The sequence below is a fragment of the Rhinolophus sinicus genome, chromosome 15, assembly GCF_057876585.1.
Source record: "Rhinolophus sinicus isolate RSI-liver-muscle chromosome 15, RSI-T2T, whole genome shotgun sequence".
Classification (NCBI taxonomy): Eukaryota; Metazoa; Chordata; class Mammalia; order Chiroptera; family Rhinolophidae; genus Rhinolophus; species Rhinolophus sinicus.
The window spans coordinates 87,701,411-87,728,511 of record NC_142515.1 but is presented as its reverse complement, the minus strand read 5'-3'; the positions used below and the strand labels follow the sequence as shown (position 1 = coordinate 87,728,511).

The 27,101-nt window shown below is 34.2% G+C and overlaps 1 protein-coding gene across 5 annotated transcripts in view; it reads left to right on the top strand.

The window, feature by feature from the left end:
- The window catches only part of TLL1 (tolloid like 1), a 169,657-nt gene extending 148,881 nt beyond the window's left edge, over positions 1 to 20,776 (top strand). For all 5 annotated transcript variants that reach the window (XM_088792448.1, XM_088792449.1, XM_088792451.1 and 2 more), the window contains 4 exons: positions 2,096 to 2,223; positions 11,737 to 11,950; positions 16,320 to 16,570; positions 17,733 to 20,776. In XM_088792448.1, the coding sequence (XP_088648574.1) occupies positions 2,096 to 2,223; positions 11,737 to 11,950; positions 16,320 to 16,570; positions 17,733 to 17,864 (725 nt within the window). In that variant the 3' untranslated portion in view covers positions 17,865 to 20,776. The remainder of the gene's footprint in view (positions 1 to 2,095; positions 2,224 to 11,736; positions 11,951 to 16,319; positions 16,571 to 17,732) is intronic.
- The last annotated feature ends 6,325 nt before the right edge of the window (positions 20,777 to 27,101 follow it).

Sequence of the window (27,101 nt, the reverse complement as noted above, 5' to 3'; positions counted from 1 at the left end):
CCCCAGACCTTATAATATTCCAAGATTTTATAAAAACAATGATCTTAATCTCCTTAGCCCATATGAGCTAGATGGGAATAAGAAGTAGTAATTTGTAAATAGTAAATAGTAAATTCTTATTTCTTCCTTTGAGGGTCTTCTCCTGAATTTTCTACTTAACTTGGATTTATGCCTATTTTGAAAGAATTACTAAGGCAGATTTTATAACTTGAGTCATTAGCATATGTAGATTGGTAAGTAGCAGAGTAATACCACAGAAAGCATCCCTTTGTATGCACATTCAAATAGTGCAGAGTATTCTAAATTGACCCTTTTCCATTTAGTTCCATTCAAATAAGGTCACGGGACAGGGTTTTTTCTATTTTCATTGAACTATTGACATTGCCCAGAATCATAAGCAAGCAGGATTTTTGTCTCTTTTTACTTTCATATATGAGCATAGAGCCACGGGGATTCTCATACTTGTAACTTGGTATTCTGTGAAATCAACAAGCTGGGGAATAGGCTCAATTATTTTGCAGATATGGAAGGTAATTCAGAGAAAAAGAGACAGCTTTTGCAGAGTTTGTGTGTAACTCATGGCTCCCAGGTAGCAAATACATGTTGATATCCTAAGTCTCCATTTATTACAGTAAATATTTTCAAGAAAGGATTTTATAGGAAACTTCCTTTTAGATAGAACTATATCCAGGTACCCCCAATCAAATTCATTTTTATTGCCGGTAAAGGGGATGGATTTCCTTTTTACCTCTTCTGCTATATGGGCACCTTTCACAATTCAGCAGTGAGCCTCTTGGCTTTGTCTCATAAGCTCTTTGCCAGATTTTGGAGACTCCACATTTCATATGGAAAGGCAAGGAAAGGGATCGTGGGATTTAGAAAACCCTTGTCAAGACAGGATCCAGACTTTAAGACTATTGTCTTGTTACATGATCCTATATGGTTAAAAAGGAGCTTTTTGTATTCCTCTGTTACAAATCCAAACCTCCCTATGGACACCTGGCAAGTATAAGATAAAGGTTTAGTAGTAAGGAATGTGACAACAGCACATTATTCTCGGCGTCTTACCCTTACTGTGCAGCTCTGCAGTATAACAGGTGTTTTGTCCATTTAGTAAAGAATTTCCCCAAAGAGGGTTCTTGGAAAATTTCAGAGAATGTATGGTGTTTTAGAATGGGATACACAATACATAACAAATAATTCACAGTCTAAACTAGGATACATAGGGTGTTGCTTCATAAATTATATAGAATGGACACAACCTGAGGATATTCAATATTTTTGCAGTTTGATATTAACAATGTGGAATGGACCCCTTTAAGATGAAGTTATTTTAATTGTGAAAAACATCTAAAAAAAATTTCATATCAACTGAATGAAATAGTCTTTGAAATTAGTTCAGAAGCTGTCTCCATGGCTCGCAGCTGTCCCATTATTTTTCCCCTTAGTGCTTCATTTCACTTTGATGAAATTAGTGTTTTATTTTAGCAGCTAAAATTTTTGTTTAGGTATTGACGTGTACATTTTAACTAAGGGAGAGAGAAAATGTAAATAATTCATAAAGTGGCTTAATGGTATTAATTAGCTGTAAATGATGTTTCTGTTAATAGAAAAAAAAATGAATTGAAATGGCATAGTCCATTGATTTTGTGTGGCATTGCACTAAATATTTTGCACATACCAAGTGTTGATATCTTTGATTGTAAATGTATTAGGTAGATGCAAATGTAATTGCGCTTTTTGCAATTATTTTTAACCTTTTAAACCGCAATTACTTTTGCACCAACCTAATACGTTGCTCTGTTAAAATCTGAACTTACAGATCCAGCAGTTTAAAATAGTTTATTTTCTTTTAGGCATTTGTCTAATTCATTGTAAACACTTAATTTCATGTGAGCAAGAAAACAAGCATTGCCTGATTATGCTCAGCAACATGTGTGCCAAAGCTGGTGGATATGGTAACAGAGACTAGAGTGATGATATGTTGTATTTAGGAAAATCTTTCAGCAGGATAGTGGCTAAATAGCCTGCTTTCTTGCTGGACCAATTCTGGGCTAGAATTCCACACTGATTGATATTATCGTTATTGGTACAGCTGAGTGTGAACAGAAGATCCACAGTCCAAGTGGCTTCATCACCAGTCCCAACTGGCCAGACAAGTACCCAAGCAGGAAGGAATGCACATGGGAAATCAGTGCCACTCCTGGCCATCGAGTCAAATTAGTAAGTGAGCGCATCATTCTTTTATTAAGCTGACTGCCTATGTCTTTCATGCCTAGCACATGGAAGTGAAATGAATGTTTATTTAATTGAATTGAATTAGTAGTCAGATGGAAAAGGTTTTCTGTCCTATGTTTCCCACTAACACTGAACAAATCCCTGATTTCCTAGATCAAGGTGTAGTAATGGTAGCCATGTAGCTCTCAAAGAGTGTTCTTATCCTGGATCCTTTACAAGGCATTAGCAAAGTTACTGCAAAACAGTAGGCTCTACTTCCTAATGTGTTATTGAAAATGGTATCTCCAAATGGAGAAAATAAATGAAGGAAAAACAACAACAAAAAAAATCAAAAATTCAGTAAGACAGCAATAAAATAAGTATTCACTTAAATAGAGCATAGTCAATTCTACTGACTGTGTCATTCTATATGCCTCATATACAGAGCATATGCATTTTTTTATAATAAAACTAGTTTTGTGGTTTGTGGAATATTATTTCTGCATACTATATTTGCCCTCTTTTGATGGATATTGATCTCCTTAGACTTCTTCCAAATTCAAGTATGAATGTAATGTTTGTCCTCCCTCATGTATTCTTTGAGTCTTGCATCTGGTCATTTAATAGTATATATTAAATTTCAATTTAGGCTACAGAATACTTGAGGAGTATAATTTTAAAAAATATAAAATCGTAGTAATATAGATATTTTTAAAATTTCCTGCAATATGCTGTTGTTAAAGCAGGAGGTGAATGCCAGCTAGCAAAGTTCAGAATAGCCAGTGGGCACATACTGAAGGACAAGAGATTGCCTTGACAATGCGATCACCAGTCCATGGTAGTTTACTGGATCAGTCCAGCCGTAAAGTTAATTTTAAAATTCTGCTTGAACCCTTTCTTGTAATGATTTTTTTTTTTTTTAAGAATAAAGAGGCTTTATTTCTGTGCAGCATTGTAATACATTTAGAGACAGTCACTGTCATATTGTACTATGGAGACGTTCATATTGTATTATGGAGTTCCTTCCAATCATCATATTTGTAAAATAGTAGTAAATGTCTTTCCAAACAGAGCTTTCAATTCACTTCAGCCACTCTTCGGAAGGATGATAGATGCTAAGATTACATCACTACAGGAACTTGGTTTCCAGTCCTGTCCAAGGTCCTGATTGAGAGGATCGCTCTTAGAAGCTTATGGGCTGAGATACAGAGGCTGTATTCTATTTAGAAGTGCAGCTAGCAAAGGGAGTTAGGAAAATTGATTTTCCTGGAGAATTTTTTTTGTGTGTGTGTATGTAGATCCAAATTTTGTCTTGTACCAAAGTCCTCTCTGAAGAATTTCCTTTTATATTTTGTGTAGAGTATGTCTGTGTAAACTATTTAAAGATATTTGTGTTGGGTATAGAATTCTAGGATGACAGTTTTATTTTCCTGTCTGCACTTTAAATACTTGATTCCATGTGATTTTCATGGTTCCTGATAAGTCTGTTGTAAATCTTAATTTTGTTCCTGTGAAGTAATGACTTTTTTCTTATCGCTGCCTTCAACATTTTCTTTTTATAAGTAGTTTGAATATACTGTGTTTAGGAGTCTGTGTGTGTGTGTGTGTGTGTGTGTGTGTGTGTGTGTGTGTGTGTTAGTAAATTATTTTTCTCAGAATTATCTGGCTTTCTTGCATACATATTGTGGTGTCTGTCATGAATTTTTGAAAATTCTCGACCATTATTTCTTCACAAAATTCTCCTGCACTTCTGTTTTCTCTTCTCCTTCTGGGATTCAAATTACACATATACTGGATTCTTTCGTATTATCCCATAATTCTTGGGTGATCTGCTATTTTATTTTTTTCTTTGTAACTCTTTTTAAGTTTGAGTAATTTCTATTGACTTATGTTGAAATTCAGTGATTGTTTCTTTGGCTGTCTTGAATCTACCAATGAGTTTGTCAAAAGCATTCTTTATCTCATAATATATTGTCTATTTCGAGAATTTCCATTTGACTCATTATTATAGTTCACATGTGTATTAGTCTGCTCAGGTTGACATGAAAAAATACCATACACTGAGTGGTTAAAAGAACAAAAATTTATGTCCTCACAGTTCTGGAGGCTAGAAGTCCAAAATCAAGATGCTGGCAGGGTTAATGTCTGGTGAGGCCTCTTCTCCAGGCTTGTAGATGACTTTTCATTGCTCTGTCTTCACATGGCCTTTCCTCTGTGTGTGCATGGAGAGAGAACACTTGTTGTTTGTTGATTTATTGATGATAGCCATTTTGACTGGGGTGAGGTGGTATCTCATTGTGTTTTTTATTTGCATTTCTCTAATAATTAGTGAGGTTGAGCATTTTTTCATATGTCTGTTTGCCATCTGTATGTCCTCTTTAGACAAATGGCTCTTCGTGTCCTCTGCCCATTTTTCAATTGGGCTGTTTGTCTTTTTGGAGTTGAGTTGAGTGAGTTTTTTATAAATTTTGGATATTAACCCCTTATCAGATATATCATTGGCAAATATATTCTCCCATTCAATAGGATCCCTTTTTGTGTTATTGATAGTTTCCTTTGCTGTGAAAAAAACTTTTTAGTTTGATGTAATCCCACATGTTTATTTTTTCTCTTACTTCCCTTGCCCAAGGGGATATACCAGTAAAAATATTACTCTGGGTAATGTCTGTAAACTTTCTTCCTATATGTACTTCTAGAACTTTTATGGTTTCAGATCTTACATTTAAGTCTTTAATCCATTTTGAATTTATTCTTTTATATGGTGTAAGGAGGTGGTTCAGCTTCATTTTTTTGCATGTGTCTGTCCAGGTTTCCCAGCACCATTGATTGAATAGTGTCTTTACCCCACTATAAATTCTTGCTTCCATTGTTATAGATTAAATGACCATATAGGCATAGTTTATTTCTGGGCTCTCTATTCTGTTCCATTGATCTATGTGTCTGTTTTTATGCCAGTACCATGCTGTTTTGATTACTGTAGCCTTGTAGTATAATTTGATGTCAGGTATCGTGATGCCTCTCACTTTGTTCTTATTTCTCAAGATTGCTGAGGCTTTCTGGGGTCTTTTATGGTTCCATATAAATTTTAGGATTATATGTGAAAAATGTCCTTGGTAGTTTGATAGGAATTGCGTTGAATCTGTATATTGCCTTAGGCAGTATGGACATTTTAACAATATAATTCTTCCTATCCATGAACATGGTATGCGTTTCCATCTATTTGTATCTTCTTTAATTTCTCTCTTCAGTGTCTAATAATTTTCTGAGTACAGATCTTTTACTTCTTTGGTTAAATTTATTCCCAGGTATTTTATAGTCTTTGAAGCAATTGTAAATAGGATTGTTTTCTTAATTTCACCTTCTGATATTTTATTATCGGTACATACAAATGCAACTGATTTCTGAATATTAATTTTGTATCCTGCTACTTTACTAAATTCATTTATCAGTTCTAATAGTTTTTGATGGAGTCTTTAGGGTCCTCTCTATATAGTATCATGTCATCTGCATATAATGACAATTTTACTTCCTCCTTACCAATTTGGATGGCTTTTATTTCTTGTCTGATTGCAGTGGCTAGAACTTTCAGCACTATGTTGAATAGAAGTGGAGAAATTGGTCAACCTTGCCTTGTTCCTGATCTTAAGGGGAAAGGTTTTAGCTTTTCCCCATTGAGTATGATGTTAACTGTGGGTTTATCGTATATGGCCCTTATTATATTGAGATATGGCCCCACTATTCCCACTTTCTTAAGAGTTTTAATCATAAATCGCTGCTGGACTTTGTCAAATGCATTTTCTGCATCTATTGATATCACATGATTTTTATTTTTCATTTTGTTAATGTGATGTATCACATTAATTGATTTGCAGATGTTGAACCACCCTTGTATACCAGGAATGAATCCCACTTGATTATGGTGTATGAACTTTTTAATGTATTGCTGAATTCTGTTCTCTAATATTTTGTTGAGGATTTTTGCAGCTATGTTCATTAGGGATATAATATTTTCTTTTAAGGGCCAGATATTACATATGATAGACTTCGTGGACTATGTCATGTGTCACAACAAAAAAAGGGCACAATTTAATTCTGCCCTTTTAGTGTGAAAGCAGCCATAGACAACACACAAATGAATGGGCATGGTTGTATTCCAATAAAAGTTTAATTACAAAAACAGACTGCAGTCCAGATTTGCCCTGTGGGATTTAGTTTGCTGATACAAGCGAAAGTCAAGTGCAAAGAGTTTGAAATCATGGAGTCATAAGTGTTTGTGCTCATTTTCCTGAAAAATCACAGAGAGTGAAAACATTTGGCCTTACTTTATATGGAAGGCAGAATAATTTTTCCCCCACCAAATGTGCCCATGTCCTCATCTCAGAACCTATACATATGTTACCTTACATGGCATAAGGAACTGTGGTTAAATTAAGGATCTTGAAATTGAGAGATTATGCTGTAATATCTGGGCTTGATTTTTCAAGAGGGAGGCAGGAGGTCAGAGAAGAGAGAAGATGCTATATTCTTGGTTTTGCAGACAGAGTAAGTGGACATGAGCCAAGGAATGAGGGCAGCCTTTAGAAGTTGGAAAAAATGCAAGGAAACAGATTCTCACGTAGGATCTCTAGAAGTAACATTGTGCTGCCCACCCATTTGAGACTACTGACCTGCACCATTGAGCTCTAGGACAAAAAAAAGTATGTTGTTTTAAGCCACTAAGTTTGTGGTCCTTTCCTGTGGAAACAATAGGAAACTAATACACTTGCCTTGTCTTCAGTGTGTGTGTGTGTGTGTGTGTGTGTGTGTGTGTGTGTGTGTGTGTGTAAGTGTAATCATGAGATGCTGATCGCATAATGGCTGTAAAATAAAAGGAACCTTGGTTGGAAGATACTTCAAAAAACTCTTCTTACTGTGGGATGAAGTTCTGAATTAATAACGACAAATCTATTATTTCTGGCTTCATCCTGTCTTGGTTCTGAGACTCAACTGATCACCAAATATTGGGTACTTCTTTTAATTATTTTGAATTACTCTTCATTCAAAAGAAAACAAAACAAACAAACAGAAACAAATTTCCAGGCAAAGGAGCATATAGCAATAAGCTAATGTATTATGGGATTTTTCTTTGACGTTTAAGTTTGTTAAGTTATATACGTAGTTGCAATTTACAGCTTCATATATGGGCTATTTAGAAAACAAAAACACCCACAAGTGTTATATAATTCTCTACCATAAATCCATAAAAAGTGTATTTGATCGCAGTTATAGAGGACTCATGGAAAAGAAAACGCCTTTCAAAACTGAAGGCTGGGATTTGTATTCCACTGTGGCCTCTAATTCATCCATTACCTTGTGGGAAACCAATTGACAGTTCTTACCAAAGATAGGAAAATGCAAAACGTGATTGGAGTAGGGAGCTCTGACTCTTATTTCACTGCTGCTCAGATTGCAGCAGTCTCTCTTTCATTCTCTTAGTTTAAATGCTCACCCTGGCTAAATTTGTTTTCCACATTAAACACTATCATTTTATTATCTTGTCCTTTGTGAATATCTGTAGTGACTCTGAATGGCCTTATCCTTTAGCCAGTGCCTGTGTTTTCAATGAAAGCACCTCCGCAAATGTTCTTATGAGGGGGCTGTACATGCAAGCCTGGCTGCTGGCCAGCTACATAGATTAGGCTTGCCTGGGTGTTCCAGAAACACAGTTATTCTTTCCACAGCCTAAAATAAGAGTTTAATTTTATTTCTTTTGAATGGGACTCCTTAATCTCTTAGTTTGTCTTGTGGGACAAGCATTAGAATTTCTGACTAGAGCTCACAGCTATTCACTCTCTTGGTATTTCTATTATAAAACCTAAGTTGGTAAGCTTAAAATCATAGAAATAGAATCATGGAATGAGTAAGGTAATAAGGGTTTGAGTATCAAAATGTCCGTAGAATCTTAATGTCAATGCTTCATAAAAAAAATATTTAAAAGTCCTCAAAAAGAGGGCAGTGTTTCAGCAGAAATCAAAGTTCCACACATCAGTTTTGGAGCTGTCCTGTCCTCATTGTGAAGTTGAAGGACTTTGGGGGTATCTAAGTGTCTTCTGCAGGGCATTTCTGTGGCATCAGTCCCGGGTAGCTGGAAATGTTCACATTCTGCATTACTTAGATAGAGCAATTCATGGCTCAGCGTATGTCATAGAATAAAGTAATAAATTGTATATCTCACTTTTTCTTTGGAAACTCTAAAATACATTTTAAAAGATTTTCCAATTTCCCGTGGGTTCCTATAATACCTTTCTATGGCCTATAAATATTTTGTACTGAGGCAAAGTCATTATATATGGAGGTCTCTCTGTGTGGATGTCTCTATGATATTTAGGGCCAGATTTATGAGATCTCAGCATGTGAGTTAGTCACGCTTTCGCTTGTGTGTGGTGCAGCCTTTGGGTTAGGCTGACTGCTAAAAAAGGACCACCCAATATATGCAGTTTGGCCTAATAAGCTGCTACCAATTCCAAGAGGAAAATTCATTAATTCCTTAATGAATGAAAGTTGTTTGCATCGCTTGGGAGTATGTCAGCTACAAAAACTTTGCTTAGTTTGACTCTTACAGTCAGTCTGATTCCATTAGTAATTTGATAAAAAGCTGAAGCCAGTTGGCTCCAGACCAGGTGTCAGTATGCCCCCCAGCCCACCAGCTCAATGCCACTTTGTGTAGTGTTGCTCTGTTCTGTAAAACAGATGTTATGATTTACTCCAGATACCCTGCATTTCATTAGGGAGTGAAGTAGTCACTTGGTTATCTCGTTCACTTAGTTTTCAGTGGGCCAATCAATGAACTGAACATGTGTGGTCTATAAATTCTGATCCCGTGTTTAACTTTTACTTAAAGGATATGCCTTAGAATGCCATTACCCTCATCATTCTTACAATTTTCTCTTCCGCAATGTAGGTTTCTCTGCTCTTTATATTTTTAGATGAATGACCCTGAATCACATTCGAAATAATTAATTACTTGACAGATATGCGATGGTTTCCAGATATTATTTTCCTCTTGAGATAATATTGATCTTAGAATTCAGAAGCTTAATTTCATATTTCATAAAGTATTCTGGTACAGTTAAGCCAGTTTTCTCTTATTGGTTTTCGCCAGTTACAAACTGATATTAAGACTGTAGATGTGTACATACGGATGAGAGTAGCTGAGTGAATACCATCTTACAAGGGTTGGAAAACCAGCAGATTTGGTCAGCCACTTCTGTAGTGTTTCCTATATGGTTGGCCATAAACATGAGATAGGACAGACTTATCTAGACATTCCACCAACCATCCATTCAGGGGCTTCAACATCCTATGTGCTGTGTTCTATTCTACTCCACTCTCTGCCACTGGTTACACAGATCACCTACTTTGAATGTTGTATTTCAGGATAATTAAACTCTGTCAAATTCTCCTTGTTCATTATATTTTCTTGCACTGTTCTTTTTTTTGTTTTGTTTTGTTTCGTTTTTTTATTTTTGTTTGTTTCCAGTGCAATTCTTTGTGCTATAATCTTTTTTTGGTACTATCCAGTGCTTTTGGTCAAATGATGTGAATATTCCTTTTTACCCATAATGATTATAACAAATAATGACTCTTTAATACTTATCAGTTATAACATTTTAACTTATACTTTTTATAAATTATGGTGCAGAACAAGAAATGAGAGATGAACCCTCTTTCTTTTCTCCTATTTCTTCTTTAAGTACTTTTCATTCCTTTCTCCTACTCCCTAGTTAACATAAATTGCTTCTTTCATTTCTTCCCTTATTCCTCCAAAGTCAGAAGTGAGAGTAAACTGTGGTGTGGTATACCGTGTTTCCCCGAAAATAAGACCTAACCAGAAAATAAGCTCTAGCATGATTTTTCAAGAGGACATCCCCTGAACATAAACCCTAACGCGTCTGTTGGAGCAAAACTTAATCTAAGACCCGGTCTTATTTCGGGAAACACGATAGAATAGATAACTGTGGCCAGCACTGAGGGAGAACTATTCTTAGTCACATGTTTTTCAAAATTATAAACGTATGTCTTAATTAAACTGAGAATTATGATCACTTCACAGAATTGCATTAAAGAAAACAAGTATATAAACAGTTTATGTGCAAATATTTTATGCTGCCAGGATTGTAGCTAAATTAATGAATTTTCAGGTATTTTTCCTCAGGTTTATTTTCTTTATATATTTTTTAGCTTTGTTGTATAGACTTAATGGACAATGTTCAATATTTATGATTATCTGGAACTGGAAGGAATTGATGTTTTGATATAATTGTGTAAAATTTTCTGATGCATTTAGAAGTTAAATTCAGAAAAAAAAATGTCATTTTGATACTAAAATCTGTCTAAATTCTGGAGTAGATTTAATTGCAATTATAGAATTAGTTGTAATAGTGAAACAGTAGTGAATGTATGATGGTTTTTCTGGAGAAGGAAAAAGCCTATTTAGCAATGGCAGATAACCTGGAATTCCTGGAATTATTAATAGTTTGGAAAATGTTATTTTCAGTCCATCTCAATGAAACTTTTCTTTGTGATATTTAATGTGTTAGACATGAAATAAATTTTTATTTTAAGGATTTGCTAAGACCTGCACATAAAAAATATTACACAGGTAAATTAGAATGATTTTTAAGTGGCAAAACATACTACGCGTAAACTTTGCAGGACTCCAAATACTAAAATAAGTGTACCATTTGTCTGAAAAGTAAGTTAATGTAATCTAGTTCTAAATTCATATTACTATTCTCTAATAATATGGGTTGTAAAATCTAAGTAAAGAAATACATAGTGAAAACTCCCTTTGTTCTAGTCATTCTATCAAGATTTACTGTATTTAATTTTTGTCAAAATATAATAATCACTTTATGGGGTTTTCTTCTTAGATTAAGCATCCAAAGGTAGGATGATGTTCAATAGTCGATGATCATCAAAACCAGAAGGGATCCATTTTTGATAGAATTGTTTAAATTTTTCTGATGCATTTAGAAGTTAAATTCAGAATAAAATGTCATTTTGTTATTAAAATCTGTCTTAGTTCTGGAGTATATTTAATTGCAATAGAAAAATTAGCTGTAATAGTCAAATAGTAGACTTTCACATGAAGTTATTGCATTTTTTCCTCATGTTTTCCTAGAGCTTTTGCATTCTATTATTTTCACAGCTCTTTCAATAATGCACTATATAGATTAAATCATTTGTAAGGCCTGAACATATTTTATTGATCTGTATTCCTGCTTCAAAGAAAAGAATCTATTTGGAATGATATGTGATTTTTTTGTCCCTCCCTCCTCCCTTCTTCCCTCCCTTCCTTCCTTCCTTCCTTCCTTCCTTCCTTCCTTCCTTCCTTCCTTCCTTCCTTCCTTCCTTCCCCTCCCTCCCTCCCTCCTCCCTCCCTCCCTCCCTCCCTCCCTCCCTCCCTCCCTCCTCCTCCTCTTCCTCCTCTTCCTCCTTCTCTCTCTCTCTCTCTCTCTCTCTCTCTCTCTCCAACAGGCCTTTAGTGAGTTTGAGATAGAGCAGCATCAAGAATGTGCTTATGATCACTTGGAAGTATTTGATGGAGAAACGGAAAAATCACCAATTCTTGGACGACTATGTGGCAACAAGATCCCAGAGCCCCTAGTGGCTACTGGAAATAGAATGTTTGTTCGGTTTGTTTCTGATGCGTCTGTTCAGAGAAAAGGCTTTCAAGCTACACATTCTACAGGTCAGCAAATTAGAGTCATGCTTCTCTTTTCTAAGATCCAAGTTTTTTCTCCTGTGTATGCAATGGATCCCATAACAGTATCATACATGAATCTCCAGGTCCAGCAGAAAAAAATCTCACTAAAGCACTGTGTGAAATATCTGAAAACCACATAGTATCCTACCACATCTTTGTAGTTGATGAACATTTAGCAAGAAACCCAATAATCTGGTGTGATTCGTATCCGGTGAAGTATGATCAAATAGAACTATTTCTAAATGTTTCTATCATGTATTTAATATTTATTACAGTTTGATTTATATGTCATATTTAACAGATAAAAATCTGTGGCTTGATATTCAAAAATTGTTATTTAACACCCTCCCTGGTTAGCTAGCTTTTGCATGAATGTATTTTTGTAGATTAAATTTGGGATTTATCTCTCTGTTTTATAGAGCCTCATTTTCCCCCTGTTTTATTTGACATGAAATACAATTTTCCCTAAACCTAATCCCTAATATGACTATTACAAATTATAGCTGTTCTGGAAGTCTTTTAAGACATAAAACATAATTTAGAAAAAAATATGGAAAAACTTAGGCAAAAATGTAGAATAACATTTTTTTCATAATTTGGAACCAATTTGATATAACATATTCCATAAATGTCTAGGAAGTGTCCTTTTTTCTTTTTTTAATTTTAAAATAATCAGTTAACTGTAGATGTTTAGTAAGGTACTTTAGCTTATAGTGACATCTAGTGGCATTCGCTATGCATAAACCATTGAGGCTTTCTGGTACAAATTTATTAATATCTTGATATAAAACATAGTATAGAAATAGTCTACATATTCATCCTTGAAACAATTTTAGGGCAGTAATTTTTGTCATGGTTTCATGCTGGCTGCTTTTGTTTTCTTTTTGTTTCATTTTTTTTTAGAAATCAGAATTTTAATTATTTCATTATCCAATATTATTTTTCACTTTAGTATATTTTATTATGAGCAGTAGATTTATATTGAAGTCTGTGAGAATGTGGTTATTAATTGTCAGGTATTTATAAGACTTATACTAATAATGATTAGACTTATCAATAATACAAATGAAGTATTTATCATGATTAATGTAAATATTTTGGTTTGAGAAGAATCTTTCATGGACCATAAATTTCATACTAATGAAGGACTTACCATACCTATTTTCTTTTTAAATATTTTTCTGATAACTTGTCATATGTTGAAGGGGTGGAGAAATTAGAATCCCATTACTGCATCAATGGTTTTCTGATACAGAGTTCGTGACATATCTATCTATCTGTTTATCTATCTATCTATCTATCTATCTATCTATCTATCTATCTATCTATCTATCATCTATCTATCTAATCTATCTATTAAATACCCTATCTGTCATAGGTTTCAAGAATGCAATATGAAACTATGCTGTCAAAACTTTTAAAATAGCTGATGATACAGCATTTTAAAATTATCTATGTGTAAACTCGCCCTTTTTAGTTAAATGAAAATTATCTTTTATGGGAAAGAAACTTCTCTTTTTACCCTTTGTGAACAGAAGCTAAAGATTATATAATATTCCACTGTATGGGTATATCTGGGGTTTTGGTCCTTCTGTGTCATTACTTTAGTTGGGAACTTGGGAAAAAAATCATTTGTTTGAGTCTCAGTTTCTTCATCTGCAAGACAATAATCTGAAGATTTCTTCCAGCTGCCAAACTCCGTGACTCCTTAATTTTCCTGGCCTCTGCTCATGGAACCTGTTTATTGTGTTTATATTCCCATTAAGAATCCATTGGTAGGACCTAATTATATTATAACAGAGATCATGTATTGAGATCCAGTGGTAAATATAGTATGCACTTGACATTTTAGGCATATGTATGCTCCATATACACTTTACAAACACTGAATGCTCAAAAGAGCTATAGGATGCAGATATCTTCATTTTTCAGATAGGGAAATTGAAGAATTTCTAAGACCTACACATAAAAGATTAATTTGCAAGGATTTCTAAAATTATGTTAAAAGCCTGGATTTTATCCTAATTCTGACTGTCTCCAAAGCTCATGTACTTTCCACTATAGTGTATTTTCTCTCAATGTACAAATTTTGGATTAGCAAGAAAACAGATACAAAGCTGGACTACTCTTATTTGAAGTAATAGGTGGAGACTGAATGCTTCCTTATTTAAGTTGTAAAGAATCCTCTGTTCAAACTATCTAACTGATTAGGCTCATTTTATTTTCCTATTCAGTTCACATTCATTCAAATACCCCCATGAGCCCCCTCAATCCCATTTTGTTAGGCAAAACCTGCCTTCAATGTTGTTTAATCCCAACTGTCATCTCAGAAATGAGGAATCTGAGACTAAAACTTAAACGATAGCCACATAGCGTGCACACGCACACACAATAGCTGTTGGAATTAGAGTCCTGGCTTCCCAATTCTGTTAATTTGCTCTTGTCAGAATTTTCTGTTTGTAGTGTTCTTTTTTTCTTCATGTATAAAGTTTTGCCCTCATTTGACCAGCTGTCTTGGAATTTTCTGTGTAAATTTATGTTATACTGTTACTGTCTAGTAGCCATACGTTGTAAAATATTTTTACATATTTTTTATGTACTACCTACTATTTATTTCTCCTCAAAACTTTCTCTAACAAGTTGACGAGTATTATTCCATAATCTTTCATCAAATATTTATTTAACACATGCTTTGGATAGACACTGTTAAGTTATCTCGCTTGTGCACAGCTTACAGTCTGGTAAGTTAAACTGATTTTCAGAAGTTTCCAAAATTCTGATCCTCAGTTAGTTTCTGCTGACAAGACAGCTAAGTTCAGTCACATCTGTCCACTTTTGCTACATTTATAAAGCACTTATGCATTATTCCTTCTAGAATACATGTTGCTATGATAGATGGGCCCTGAAATATACACTTTAATTTGCTTCAATAAACATATTTCTGTACACAAATTTTAACTGTATCCACAATAAAAGCTTCTTAAACTATGAATTTTAAAACTGGGTGATTACAAATATTGCTTCAGTATAGCTTTATTGGTGTTTACTCACAAGTAACTGTCCAAATCCATGGGAAATGGACTTTATTGGAATTGTTGTAGATCCAAATTTATTTTAATGGGGTAGTGAATGCTATCACTACCGCTTTAAATAAACTAATTGAAGGAAACAAATCTTTCCGTTAAAAAAATAGCCGGTGTATTTGCTCAGAGATACGGCTATAATACAGAAAAAGAGGAAATGTGAAGAGAAAATAATATTTTAAAACATAGCATTGTCTGGTAGGACTTCTTTTCTGTAGCATAAAGCATCACCTATTTGTCAATGTCATTTACAAATCAAATAATAACATTATTAAGCTCCTTAGAAATGAAATTATTTTGGTCTAACTCAAATTTGAATCCCCACTAAAAGCATTTACAGGTAGAATTACAGGACCTCTCCGGGAATTTAATACTTTACCAGGAAATAAACAAACATGTCTTTCCAAATTAAAATGAAGGCCACCCCCCAGGCTTCTCTTTCCTTCTTATTTACCTTTCTTATTCAGCTTTATTTTTTGTTTCCCAGAATTCTGGAGAAGATGCTCTGCAGCTTGCAAAGCATTTTCAAACAGCTGATTTAAAATGGTATTGCTGACATGCTAAATTACTGTGTTTATTGGAAATTTTTATTTATTACAAACACAAACCATAAACTAAAAAGGTTCTGGAGCTAAAAGATAACTATAATTCATGATGTATGTATGTTTTTCCCAATCAAGTTAGACAAATATTTCTACTTAAGTAAAGTAAGACTGTTCTATATATTCTGTGTTGAAGTTCTGTATAACACACACAGAGGAATTTTATTAATTTTAAAGTTATTTCTTATTCCTTTGAATTGTGGGTTCTTGAGTTATTAAGATTAAACTCAAATTAAGACACTTACCTTTTCTCCATGAGAATAGTTATTTTAAACTAAAAATGACATATAATAATAAAAAATATTTAGCGCAAGTTATATAACGCAGGCAGCTTTCCGTGATTTTTATCTGTGAAGTAAATCCTGAAAACCCACTAAGATTTGTACTCGTATTATCATCTGCATTTTACCCTTAAGAAAACTATGGATCACAGACACTTACCCAAAGTCACTGAGCTATCATGTGTTGGAGCTTTGATTCCAACCAGCAGTCTGTGTCCAGGGTCTGTGCCAGCACCTAGTGCACCATCTGACTCGCCCATTACGGGAAACATATCTGATGATAGACATGAATACAGAAGTTAGAGAATGGTTAGATGACATTGAAATTGAACTTGGATCTGTTAAACCTCATTGAGCTTACTTGTTTCATTCCCAACCCCTCGGGCAGAATGTGGTGGCCGACTGAAAGCAGAATCAAAACCCAGAGACTTGTACTCACATGCTCAGTTTGGTGACAACAACTACCCAGGACAGATCGACTGTGAATGGCTGTTGGTGTCAGAACGAGGCTCTCGACTTGAGTTAACTTTCCCGATCTTTGAAGTGGAAGAAGAAGCTGACTGTGGCTATGATTATGTGGAGCTCTTTGGCGGTCTTGATTCCACAGCGGTGGGGCTTGGCCGATTCTGTGGGTCAGGGGTAAGTGTAGTACCAACAGAATACCATAGACATGGTAAAAACACTGTCGACTGATGCATGATTGACGTGTGTAACATGTATACAAAACAGCAGTGCTTTTACAGAAAACATTAGATTGTATTATGAATGGCGTAACAAATTATAACACACCTCACCACTTCTAACCACTTCCTACCTCTAGTGAACTTGCTGATAATATCAAGGGAGAGAGATGAATTCAATATACAGTTTCTTGTTACTCCCACATTCTAAATTTTATATTTGTGTTTTTATTGTGCAGTAAATATTTAATAATATAAATGTAATATGCCTAAACACATGCATTTGAGAATGTTGTCACCATCCTAAATCAAAACGTAAAAGAAAACAGAACATGTACACTATTCAGATTGACATTCTCTTCTTTATAAGGTGGGAAGAGCAGTGTCCACCACTTGTCTGCCATTGTTCAACTGCAGTGTGTCAGTTGTGCATGGGACAGAGTGCCAGATAGAGGTCAGAATGTGTCACCATAAGACATGAGAAAAAGAAACGCTTAAGGTTTTCTCAGTACATCCCCCCTCTTCCTCCAGGACTCACTGTAGTAATATAAAATGGTTTTTTAAATACATATTTTGTTGTGAAGACATTAGTCCAAATTTTTGGAATGTCTATCAGTATCTGTTGCTTAACTAATACTATTGAACTCCTGTCCAAATAGCAACTGAAGTGAAACAAAACGAAATTCTTGGTACTCAGATTATTAAAACAAGAAGGAATGGACAATTTCAATTTGGAAGTGGCCCTGCCTCAGAGTAGCTTCTGAAACAAATTTAATGTCTTTTTATCTTCTCTGAACCTCACTTTATTTATTTGTAAATCAAAAGAACTTGGCTTAAAAATTTGGTAAAAAAACACCAAATTCGAGAACTTGGAAGCAGATTTAAGTAAAAGCTGAGCTCCATCACAGACTGCCCAGGTGTACTGGAGCATGTCATTTGCTTCTCTGAAACTCAAGTTTTCTCATCTGTAAAATGAAGGAGTCACCCATATCCACTTTTCAGGGTTGTTGGGAAGATTAAATTATATACACACACAACAAATTCCCAAACATGAATTACACTGAAGAAAAAGTGACTCATTGTATTGTTTGTTTAGTTGCTTGTTTGTTTCTTTGTTTCAGCCACCAGAAGAGATCTATTCAATTGGGGATACAGTTTTAATTCATTTTCACACTGATGACACAATCAACAAGAAAGGATTTCATATAAGATACAAAAGCATTAGATATCAAGATACCACACATACCAAATAATACTACCATAACATCCTTCAGAACCTAAAGGAATATGTGTAATGGAGAGAAGACGTATTTTTTTTTAAATGAAGATATTAGCACAAAGGTTTTATAAAATGAGCTTGAACAGAAGAAAGCTGTAAGATCTGAGTTATTTCTGTACTAAAAGAAAAGTTTCCGGCTAACCTTGATCAACATTATCAGGATTTCCAAGCTTGACGATGTAAATTAAAGCTGATGAAAAGGTATCACATGCTTCCAGGAAGACTCCACAAGTTTCTGTTCACAGCTTGACATAGATGACTCAGAGTTCAGCTCAGTTCAGGGTCTGTGACCCTGCAGAGTGTGCTTTTTGACAATTTTGCAAGATTTGGGAGAAATAAGAAAATGATCTTGCAGGCCATAAACTGGAAAACCCTCTCTTTGTATTTTAGGATGATCGCTTTGGCTTTTTATCTTGGACACGGTGTAAACCAGATCTACATTAGATGTTGTGAACTGGGAATCTTTTAAGGGTGATTTGTACTTTAAATGTGGGTGTGTCCAGTGTTTGGAAACTGGAATATTTCAGCTTCATTATTTTCACTTGCAGGCCAGATTAACCTCTTTGAAACACAAGTCATCTTGAGACCACTTTATTTTACTGATATTTTGTCAAGTTTGAAATGTCAATAATTTCCATTATCGCAGTTAAGCACTAGACATCATTTATTTAAGTGCTGAAAAATGCCCAGTTGATTGGTAAACTCAATTCTTTCAGTGAAAGTGCTGCCTTTTCACACTGAATCCAAGAAGTCTTGTGATGTCATGAACTTTATGAAAAAACTCCCAACAGGTGTGAACAGGATTCTTCTAAGAAACTGCCTGGATGGTTCATACTCAAGTTACCACTGCTGCTATTGTCTTTCTTTTGTTGTTGATCTGTTGTAGTTGTTATTGTTGATGTTGACATGGTTAATGTTGTATTTAAAAAAAGAAATGAAATGAAGCAGAAGTAGGTCTTGTAAGAATGGATTTTTTTTTTTTCTCCTCCTGGGATTCACTTAAAAAAAAAAATGCAATGTTGGAAAAAGGATTTGTTTCTGAAAGAATTTATATGGTGCTATTCCATAAACGTTTTTTTTTTTTAAACAAAGTTTTTGACCTTTGAGCCAACCACCCATAGACTATGAATGTCTCCCTCTGTCTGGCTGGTGACAATCACTAGACTTGTTAAATGTATCAAGAGTATATCCTTGTGAGGGCAGCACTTGTCCTGTGGAACAACTACTTATAATGCCTTAGAATTCTTGCACATGGTCAAATAGATCCTTCTAGAAACACATCTTTTGAAATATTAACCATAATAGTGTATGTCAAGTAGCAACTCTATGAGGAACATCCATTTCCGTGACAGAACATTGGGTATAAATATGCTGAACTGCTTTTGTTGTAGAAAATGAATTTTCTACTTCACAGCCATGTGTGTTTTTAATATTAATATATGTATATGTGAGATTGTCTGAGTGAGTGAAGCTATAAGAAAGTGAAAAGTAGTGGATGGCTGAAAAGTTAAAATTTATGTGCCAAGTTCTATTAGAATCCTGTTTGAAGTAGCACCGTCTTTAGGAGGTTTCATGGACAAATAATGGGATCTTTTAATTGTTATTGACCCATTCATTAATAAAAGGCTCTTTCTTTTAGAGAAACTCTATTTTGATATTTTTTTGATGTTGTAGATTGCTCTACGAAGTAGCTTTGTTTCTGTTACCTGTCCATGAACATTTAACATTTAATAAAATTGGGTATTTTTCTTCATTTTTACAAAATGAAATATACACACAGATGTAGCTTATTTGTTTTTTGTCATTGCTGCCCTGAAGAATCTTTTCTTGCATATGAATTATAATATGTAAATACATTTTTAAAACCAATCTTTTGATTTTATTGAATGTAACTTTGGAAATGTATAACTATTGCCTGCAATATAATGAGATTTTTAATGGAGCTGATTTATTCCAGTAACTTCTGTATTTTTTTTCACTAATCTCCAATTAGCCAAAATTTATTAGGAGCGGGAATGGGAAGAGGAAAAAACCATCAACACCTAGTGTAGTACAGTGTGCCTAGCCTAGGACTAGGCGCATGCATTAGCTTTCTAAACTTTATGCCAGCCTCTGAAAACTGTGGTGATGTGCTCAGTGTGTAGTTCGGAAACTGAAGCTCAAAGGAGGTATGTGACTTCCCAGGGTCACAGTGTAAAGTTAGATGTTGAAACTCAACTTGTCTGATGATATAAAAATATGTGCTTGGTCTACAAAATGTAGTAGAATCAATCTTGACATATATATAGATTTTTTTTTTACGATGAAACTTTTCCACATAAAGTAAATTTTAGGGGTTAATTACAGTGAAACTTTCAGGATAGACATATTGTTCCTTTCAGAAACAGCATGACAATTCGAGTATCAACAGTAGATAGTTTTAAGGACCACAGATAGTACTAGAAATTAACAACAACAACAACAAAAACAAAAAACTATAGTTTGGCATTAGTAACCATGGGCCTTTTGTTTCAATAAATACATTAAATTATTTTATCTGCTGTATTAGGGGAAATACAGTGTTCCATTTTAAGAAATGTTCTGGGTCTTCCATTTGATATTAGGAGGCTACAATGAGCTGCTTCAACACAACCAAGAATTGGAAATAAAAAGGTATTTCGAAAGTATATAGAGATGTTGTTATGACTTTAGGTCTTCAATGGGAACATTAATTGTATTGTATCTTATGTCAGATATTAGTTCACTGCTTAATATGATTATATTAATTCAATTTTGGCATAAATGTGTTGTTAAATGCGAATAGAGACAGCTTCATTGTTTTGTTAATAATTGTTACTGTTCTAGACATTTTATTAAATTAATTTTGTAAATTATTTTCAACCCCTACATCAGTATATTGGTTGTTCTCTCTATTCGCCACAGTTCTAACTCCTACACAATTCTATACATGGGGAAAAAATCAACAAAAAAATCCCTGCTCCTACTGCATATGATTTTATTATTTTTAAAAGTCATTAATCTAGTTTATTACCATGACTTAACATCCCTGCACAAAACAACATTTTTAAAGAAATAGAAACAACAATTATATTTTCAATGTTCCCTGACTACTTTGGCTGGATTTTTGCTATTTAAGACTAATTTTAATATATCACAGTATCAGATTCAAATTCTGTCCATTTTGTTTTTAAATATCTTAGTGTCTTTTATTTGGTTTCTCTTACTGTTGTATTTTTTATGGTAAGCCTCAAATAGGAAGTTTTTTTCTCCCATATAGAAAATTTCTAAAACATCTAATGATTATTATTCTTCACAAAAATGAAAGTTATTTAAAAACATTAAATTACATACGTGTTTAGATTTAGTTAAGCTATAGCCATTGTGACATTAAAAATAACTTGAAGTAATTATCAAAATATTTGGAAATTTTATTTACTGATAATAGAAATAAAACTTACTGTTTGGAAATCTTTTTATACCACTTGTTAAATCTGGCATGGTAGGTTAAAAACAGGTGAAAAATTTACCTCTTAAAGTTTTATAACTTGAATTGTTGTAATGCCTTCTATTTTATTAGATATAATGTGTAATATGACCTTATCAAAAAGAAAAACAACATGGTCCTTCAATGAATTGAAGTATCTTACGCTTCAATGCATAGTAAATGGTTGTCAATGAATGCTTAGTTTTTAGTTTTTTAGTGTTATTGTTATAAAACAGAAATTTTGTGATTAGCTTATGAAACAATTGAAAAGGGTGGCTCTGATACACTGTGAGATATTTTTATTAGTCTCCTAACTTTCTTTTGACGTCAACATTTTTTACTGTCCAGCCTTCAACCTGCCCACCTTTATTTCCCCACAAGCATATTCAACCTGAATCCAGGCTCACTGTGTGATTGTAGCATTCACCGTGACACACCCACTGTGTGCTGAGACCCAGGCAGGATGATTCCAAAGAGATTATAGGCCCTGAACCCTGTATTTATAGCCTCCTTCTCATACAATATTTTCAATAAAAATTAATACAATAAATGTCAACTTCTACACTTGTAGGTGAAAATATATTTGGGTTAAAGCATATGAAAAGAGAAGCTCTAGAAACGAATATGCAACGTAATATGTGTAGATAAAAGGTCATGGAAGCTGGGCCTTGTCTTTTCTTTGCTACCAGGGTGAAGGTGTTCAGTAAATAATAAAATTACTTGTGCTATGATGTGTTATTTCTATATGAATACTAGCTCACCAGTCCCTCTGCCCTTACTCTGCTCTGTCTACCTATATTTTTTGTCTAACTAGAAAATTAATTATATAGCATTTAATTTTTGCCCAGGTATCAAATTTGTAGAGCATACTCGCATCTTAAAAATAGCAACTGAAAGTTTCAACATACACAAATCCATCAATGTGATACATCACATAAACAAAGGACAAAATCATATGATTATATCAATTGATGCAGAAAAAGCATTTGACAAGATACAGCATCTATTTATGATTAAAACACTTAATAAAATAGGTATAGAAGAAAAATACCTTAACATCATAATGGCCAAATATGACAAACCCTCAGCTAATATCATAATGGTGAAAAACTGAAGCCCTTTGCTCTATGTTCAGGAACATGACAGGACTGTCCCCTATCACCTCTGCTTTTCAACATAGTGTTGGAAGTCTTCACCAGAGCAATCAGGCCAGAGAAAGAAGTAAAAGGCATCCAAATTGGGAATGAAGAAGTTAAATTGTCACTTTGCAGGTGGCATGATGTTATATACAGAAAATCCTAAAGACTCCACCAAAAAGCTATTAGAAACCATCAATCAATACAGTAAAGTTGTCGGCTACAAAATCAATGTACAAAAGTCAATTATATTCCTATATACTAACAAAGAAATCCCAGAATAAGAAATTTAAAAAAAATTCCTTTTGCAATTGCAACAAAAAGAATAAAATACCTAGGAATAAACTTAACCAAGGATGTGAAATCTATATGCTGACAACTATAAGACTTTTTTAAAAGAAATTGAAGAAGACACAAAGAAATGGAAAGACATACGTGCTCATGGATTGGAAGAATCAACATAGTTAAAATGGCCATATTACCCAAAGCAATATACAGATTTAATGCAATCCCCATCAAAATCCCAATGGCATTTGTTAAAGAAATAGAACAAAAAAATCATCAGATTTGTATGGAACCACAAAAGACCACGAATAGCCAAGGCAATCTTAAGAAAAAAGAACAATACTGGAGGTATCACCCTCCCTGACTTTAGCTTGTACTACAGGGCTACAATAATCAAAACAGCATGGTACTGGCAGAAAGACAGGCACATAGACCAACGGAATAGAATTGAGAACCCAGAAATAAACCCACATAAATAGGGACAGCTAATTTTTGGCAAAGAGGCAAAAAACATACAATGGAGGAAAGACAGCCTCTTCAATAAATGGTGCTGGCAGAATTGGAAAGCCACGTGCAAAAGACTGAAACTGGACTGCTATCCATCACCACATACCAAAATTAATTCAAAATGGATCAAAGACTTATGCATGAGACCTAAAACAATACACTGCATAGAAGAAAACAAAGGTACTAAACTTATGGATCTTGGGTTCAAAGAGTATTTTACAAATTTGACTCCAAAGGCAAGGGAAGTAAAAGCTAAAATAAATGAATGGGACTATATCAAACTTAAAAACTTCTGCACAGCAAAGGAAACCATTGACAAAATAAAGAAGCAACCAACTGAATGGGAGAAGATTTTGCAAACAGTGCCTCCGATAAGGGGCTAATATCCAAAGTATACAAGGAACTCATACAACTCAACAAGAAAAAAACAACCCAATTGAAAAATGGGCAGAGGACCTGAAGAGACATTTCTCCAAAGAGGACAGACAAATGGCAAATAGACATATGAAAAAATGCTCAACATCACTAATCATCAGAGAAATGCAAATGAAAACCACAATGAGATTATCACCTCACCCTGGTTAGAATGGCTATCATCAACAAGACAAATAGTAACAAGTGTTGGAGAGGCTGTGAAGAAAAAGGAACCCTCATACACTGTTGGTGGGAATGCAGACTGGTACAGCCGCTATGGAAGGCAGTGTGGAGGTTCCTCAAAAAATTACGAATAGAATTACCATATGACCCAGCAATCCCTCTCCTGGGTATCCACCCAAAAAATCCGAAAACATTTATCCATAAAGACAAGTGTGCTCCGATGTTCATTGCAGCTTTATTTATGGTGGCCAAGACATGGAAACAACCAAAATGTCCTTCGATAGATGAATGGATAAAGAAGTTGTGGTATATATACACAATGGAATCCTGTTCGGTGGTAAGAAAAGATGAAATAGGATCATTTGTGACAACATGGATGGATCTTGAGATTATAATGCTAAGCGAAATAAGTCAGACAGAAAAAGTAGACAACCGTATGATTTCACTGATATAATTATATAAACCAAAAACCCCAAGTTTATCTCACTTGCATAAGTGAAACACACCAGAAATCAACTTTGAAAATGATTTTGCAATGATAACTACAACTCAATGTATGCATATCCTATAACCACCTATTCCACTCCCAGGAAATTACTCTGCAGAATATGTACACTTTTTCACCAAAAAACATGCACTGAAATGTTCATAATTTTATAATAAAAAATACCTAAAATCTACCCAATGTTCATAAATAATGTATAAATTATTGTAATATGTATTTACTCAATCATTACTTGACAAATTAAAGAAATTAACCATTCAACAATTTGGTTAAGTTGCAAATGTTAACTGAAAGAAGCCAGATACTGAAGCACGTATCCTATATGATTTTATTGATATAAAAATAAAAAATAAAATGATGGAAGAACTAACCTTTGTTATAAAATATCTGGGTAGCTGTTATCATGTAGCAGGAGATGTTAAATGGGGCTGCATGTGGGGCTTTGTCGTACTAGTCATGTTCTTCTTAATCTGTGTTCTTGTTGCAAATGAGGAAAAAAGATGAGCTCTTGATAGATATATTTTTTTGTAAGTGTGTTATGTTAATACTTTAATAAAAAATTCAAAAATCACAATGTTGAAGTTAAGGATTTGAAATAATTTAAAAATAATAAATCATAAAATCACAGAAGCACATGTTGGATAGCCCTTATTAGCTATCCATATCCAAAGCCCATAGAGTGGGGTTTTAATGTTTCAGTGAACGTTGATTATGCACTGGCTCCAGACACCACAAATTGTATTTCTACTGGCATAGATAAGGAGCTCTCAACACTCAGAGTGCTGATGTAATCTCTGCTACTACTGCATCCAGAAAATTAATGCAGTTTCCGCTGCTTCACTCAACACTTTCCTCCTTACTAACTTCAACTAGACATAATTTATTCAATCCTTAGTCCTTCTTGTCCCTGGGTTCTGATTCAAAGTGCTGGGGGAGGACTTATAGCCTCACAGTCTGTCTTTATAGGAATCTTGGACATTGAGTCCTAAGATTTCTGTGTAAGGAGATTTGCTCTGCCTCATGGAGAGGGAACTTGGCCATAAACAGCAACTGGAGGCAACGGGAGTATAAAATAGTGAGTTTCATATCTGAACGCATTTGGGCAGATTGTTCTATTTCTGTTTGGTTATACTGAGACTGTATTTCTCAGAATTACCTTCCATTTATAGCACTGGGTTAGAGTTCACTAAAAATGAGGTTGAGCAAGATTTAGGAGGTACAGAGAAACAGCAACAATTACGCTTTATTGGTTAGAGGTGGTGAGAGACAGATCATCAGACACAGAGAAGCAATAACTAAAGAGTCAACAGCTTTCCACTGGCTTGTACCCTGGCTTCTGTAGCGATCAACTGCAGTTGACACTGGAACCACAGGGTTTCAATTTTTTTTCAGTAAATGCTGTACATTTGTTTTCACTTCCTTATGATTTCCTCAGTAATATTTTCTTTTCTCTAGCTTACTTTATTGTAAGAATACAATATATAATGCACACAACATACAAAATATGTGTTAATCAAGTGTTTATGCTATCAGTAAGGCTTCTGGGCAACTGTAGGCTATTAGTAGTTCTGGTTTGGGGAAGTCAAAGGTTATTCAGGGATTTTTGGCTCCATGTACAATGAGGGTCAGAACTCCTACCCCCAAATTGTTCAAGGGTCAACTACCCTCCAGGTGGATGTTCTTAGCTTCCAGATTTACCAGCAAACTCAAGGGAAGGCAGGGTCAGCAGGGTTGCAGCAGGGTCAACGATGTTATATGATCAAAACAAACTAATGTTATGGCATTCATTGCTAAAAACTTGCTCAATTTTTCCTCATATAAAAATTTTATATTTAGTGATTGATAGTGATTTTCAAAAGATTTTTAAAGAGATCTTCAAAGGATTTTTTGGAGAGGTGAATATACTCTATTGTACCATAATGCTGGATACATGTCATTATACATTTATCTAAACTGATAGGATGTACAATGCCAAGAGTGAACTCGTAATGCAAACTATGGAATTTGGGTGATACTAATGTGTCACTATAGTTTCATCCACTGTAGCAGATGTAACCACTCTGGTGAGGGATGTTGCTAATTGGGGAGGTGGTGGTGTGTAAGGGAGAGGGTATAAGGGAAATCTCTGTACATTCCCCTCAATTTTGCTGAGAACCTAAAATGCTCTAAAAAAACATTCTAAAAAACTAACTTTTGATACTTTTAGAAATCAATCTTCCTTCTAAATCTTTGTAGTTTATAAAAAAATAGGTTAGAAATTATAATACCGTGTGTTATATGTAATGGTTTTAATTAACCATGTAAAAATTCAAACACTTGCTAATCTTAAAAAAGGAAAAAGTAAATATGAGTTATAATTCACACTTTGCAAAACAATTTCTAAATGATTTTCATTTTGATAACATTTTTAGAACAACCTTTTTTCCTCTCTAAAGATGCTGAACGATATTTAAACCATTTAAAAATTTACTATGATTAAAATATTTGGAGTATGTTTATCTTCAATTGTTGTATCAATTACAAAATATCTTATATTAAATTATTATTTAAGCTGATTCTATAAATAAATTATCCCTGAGCTTTTTGCAGTTTTCCTCTGCAGTATTTTTATAACTTTCTGAAAATGTGGTCATGGTATATGATGTATACCTGAGGGCAATCGTTTTATTCCATTTTATGGCTACAGCTTAGGTATCA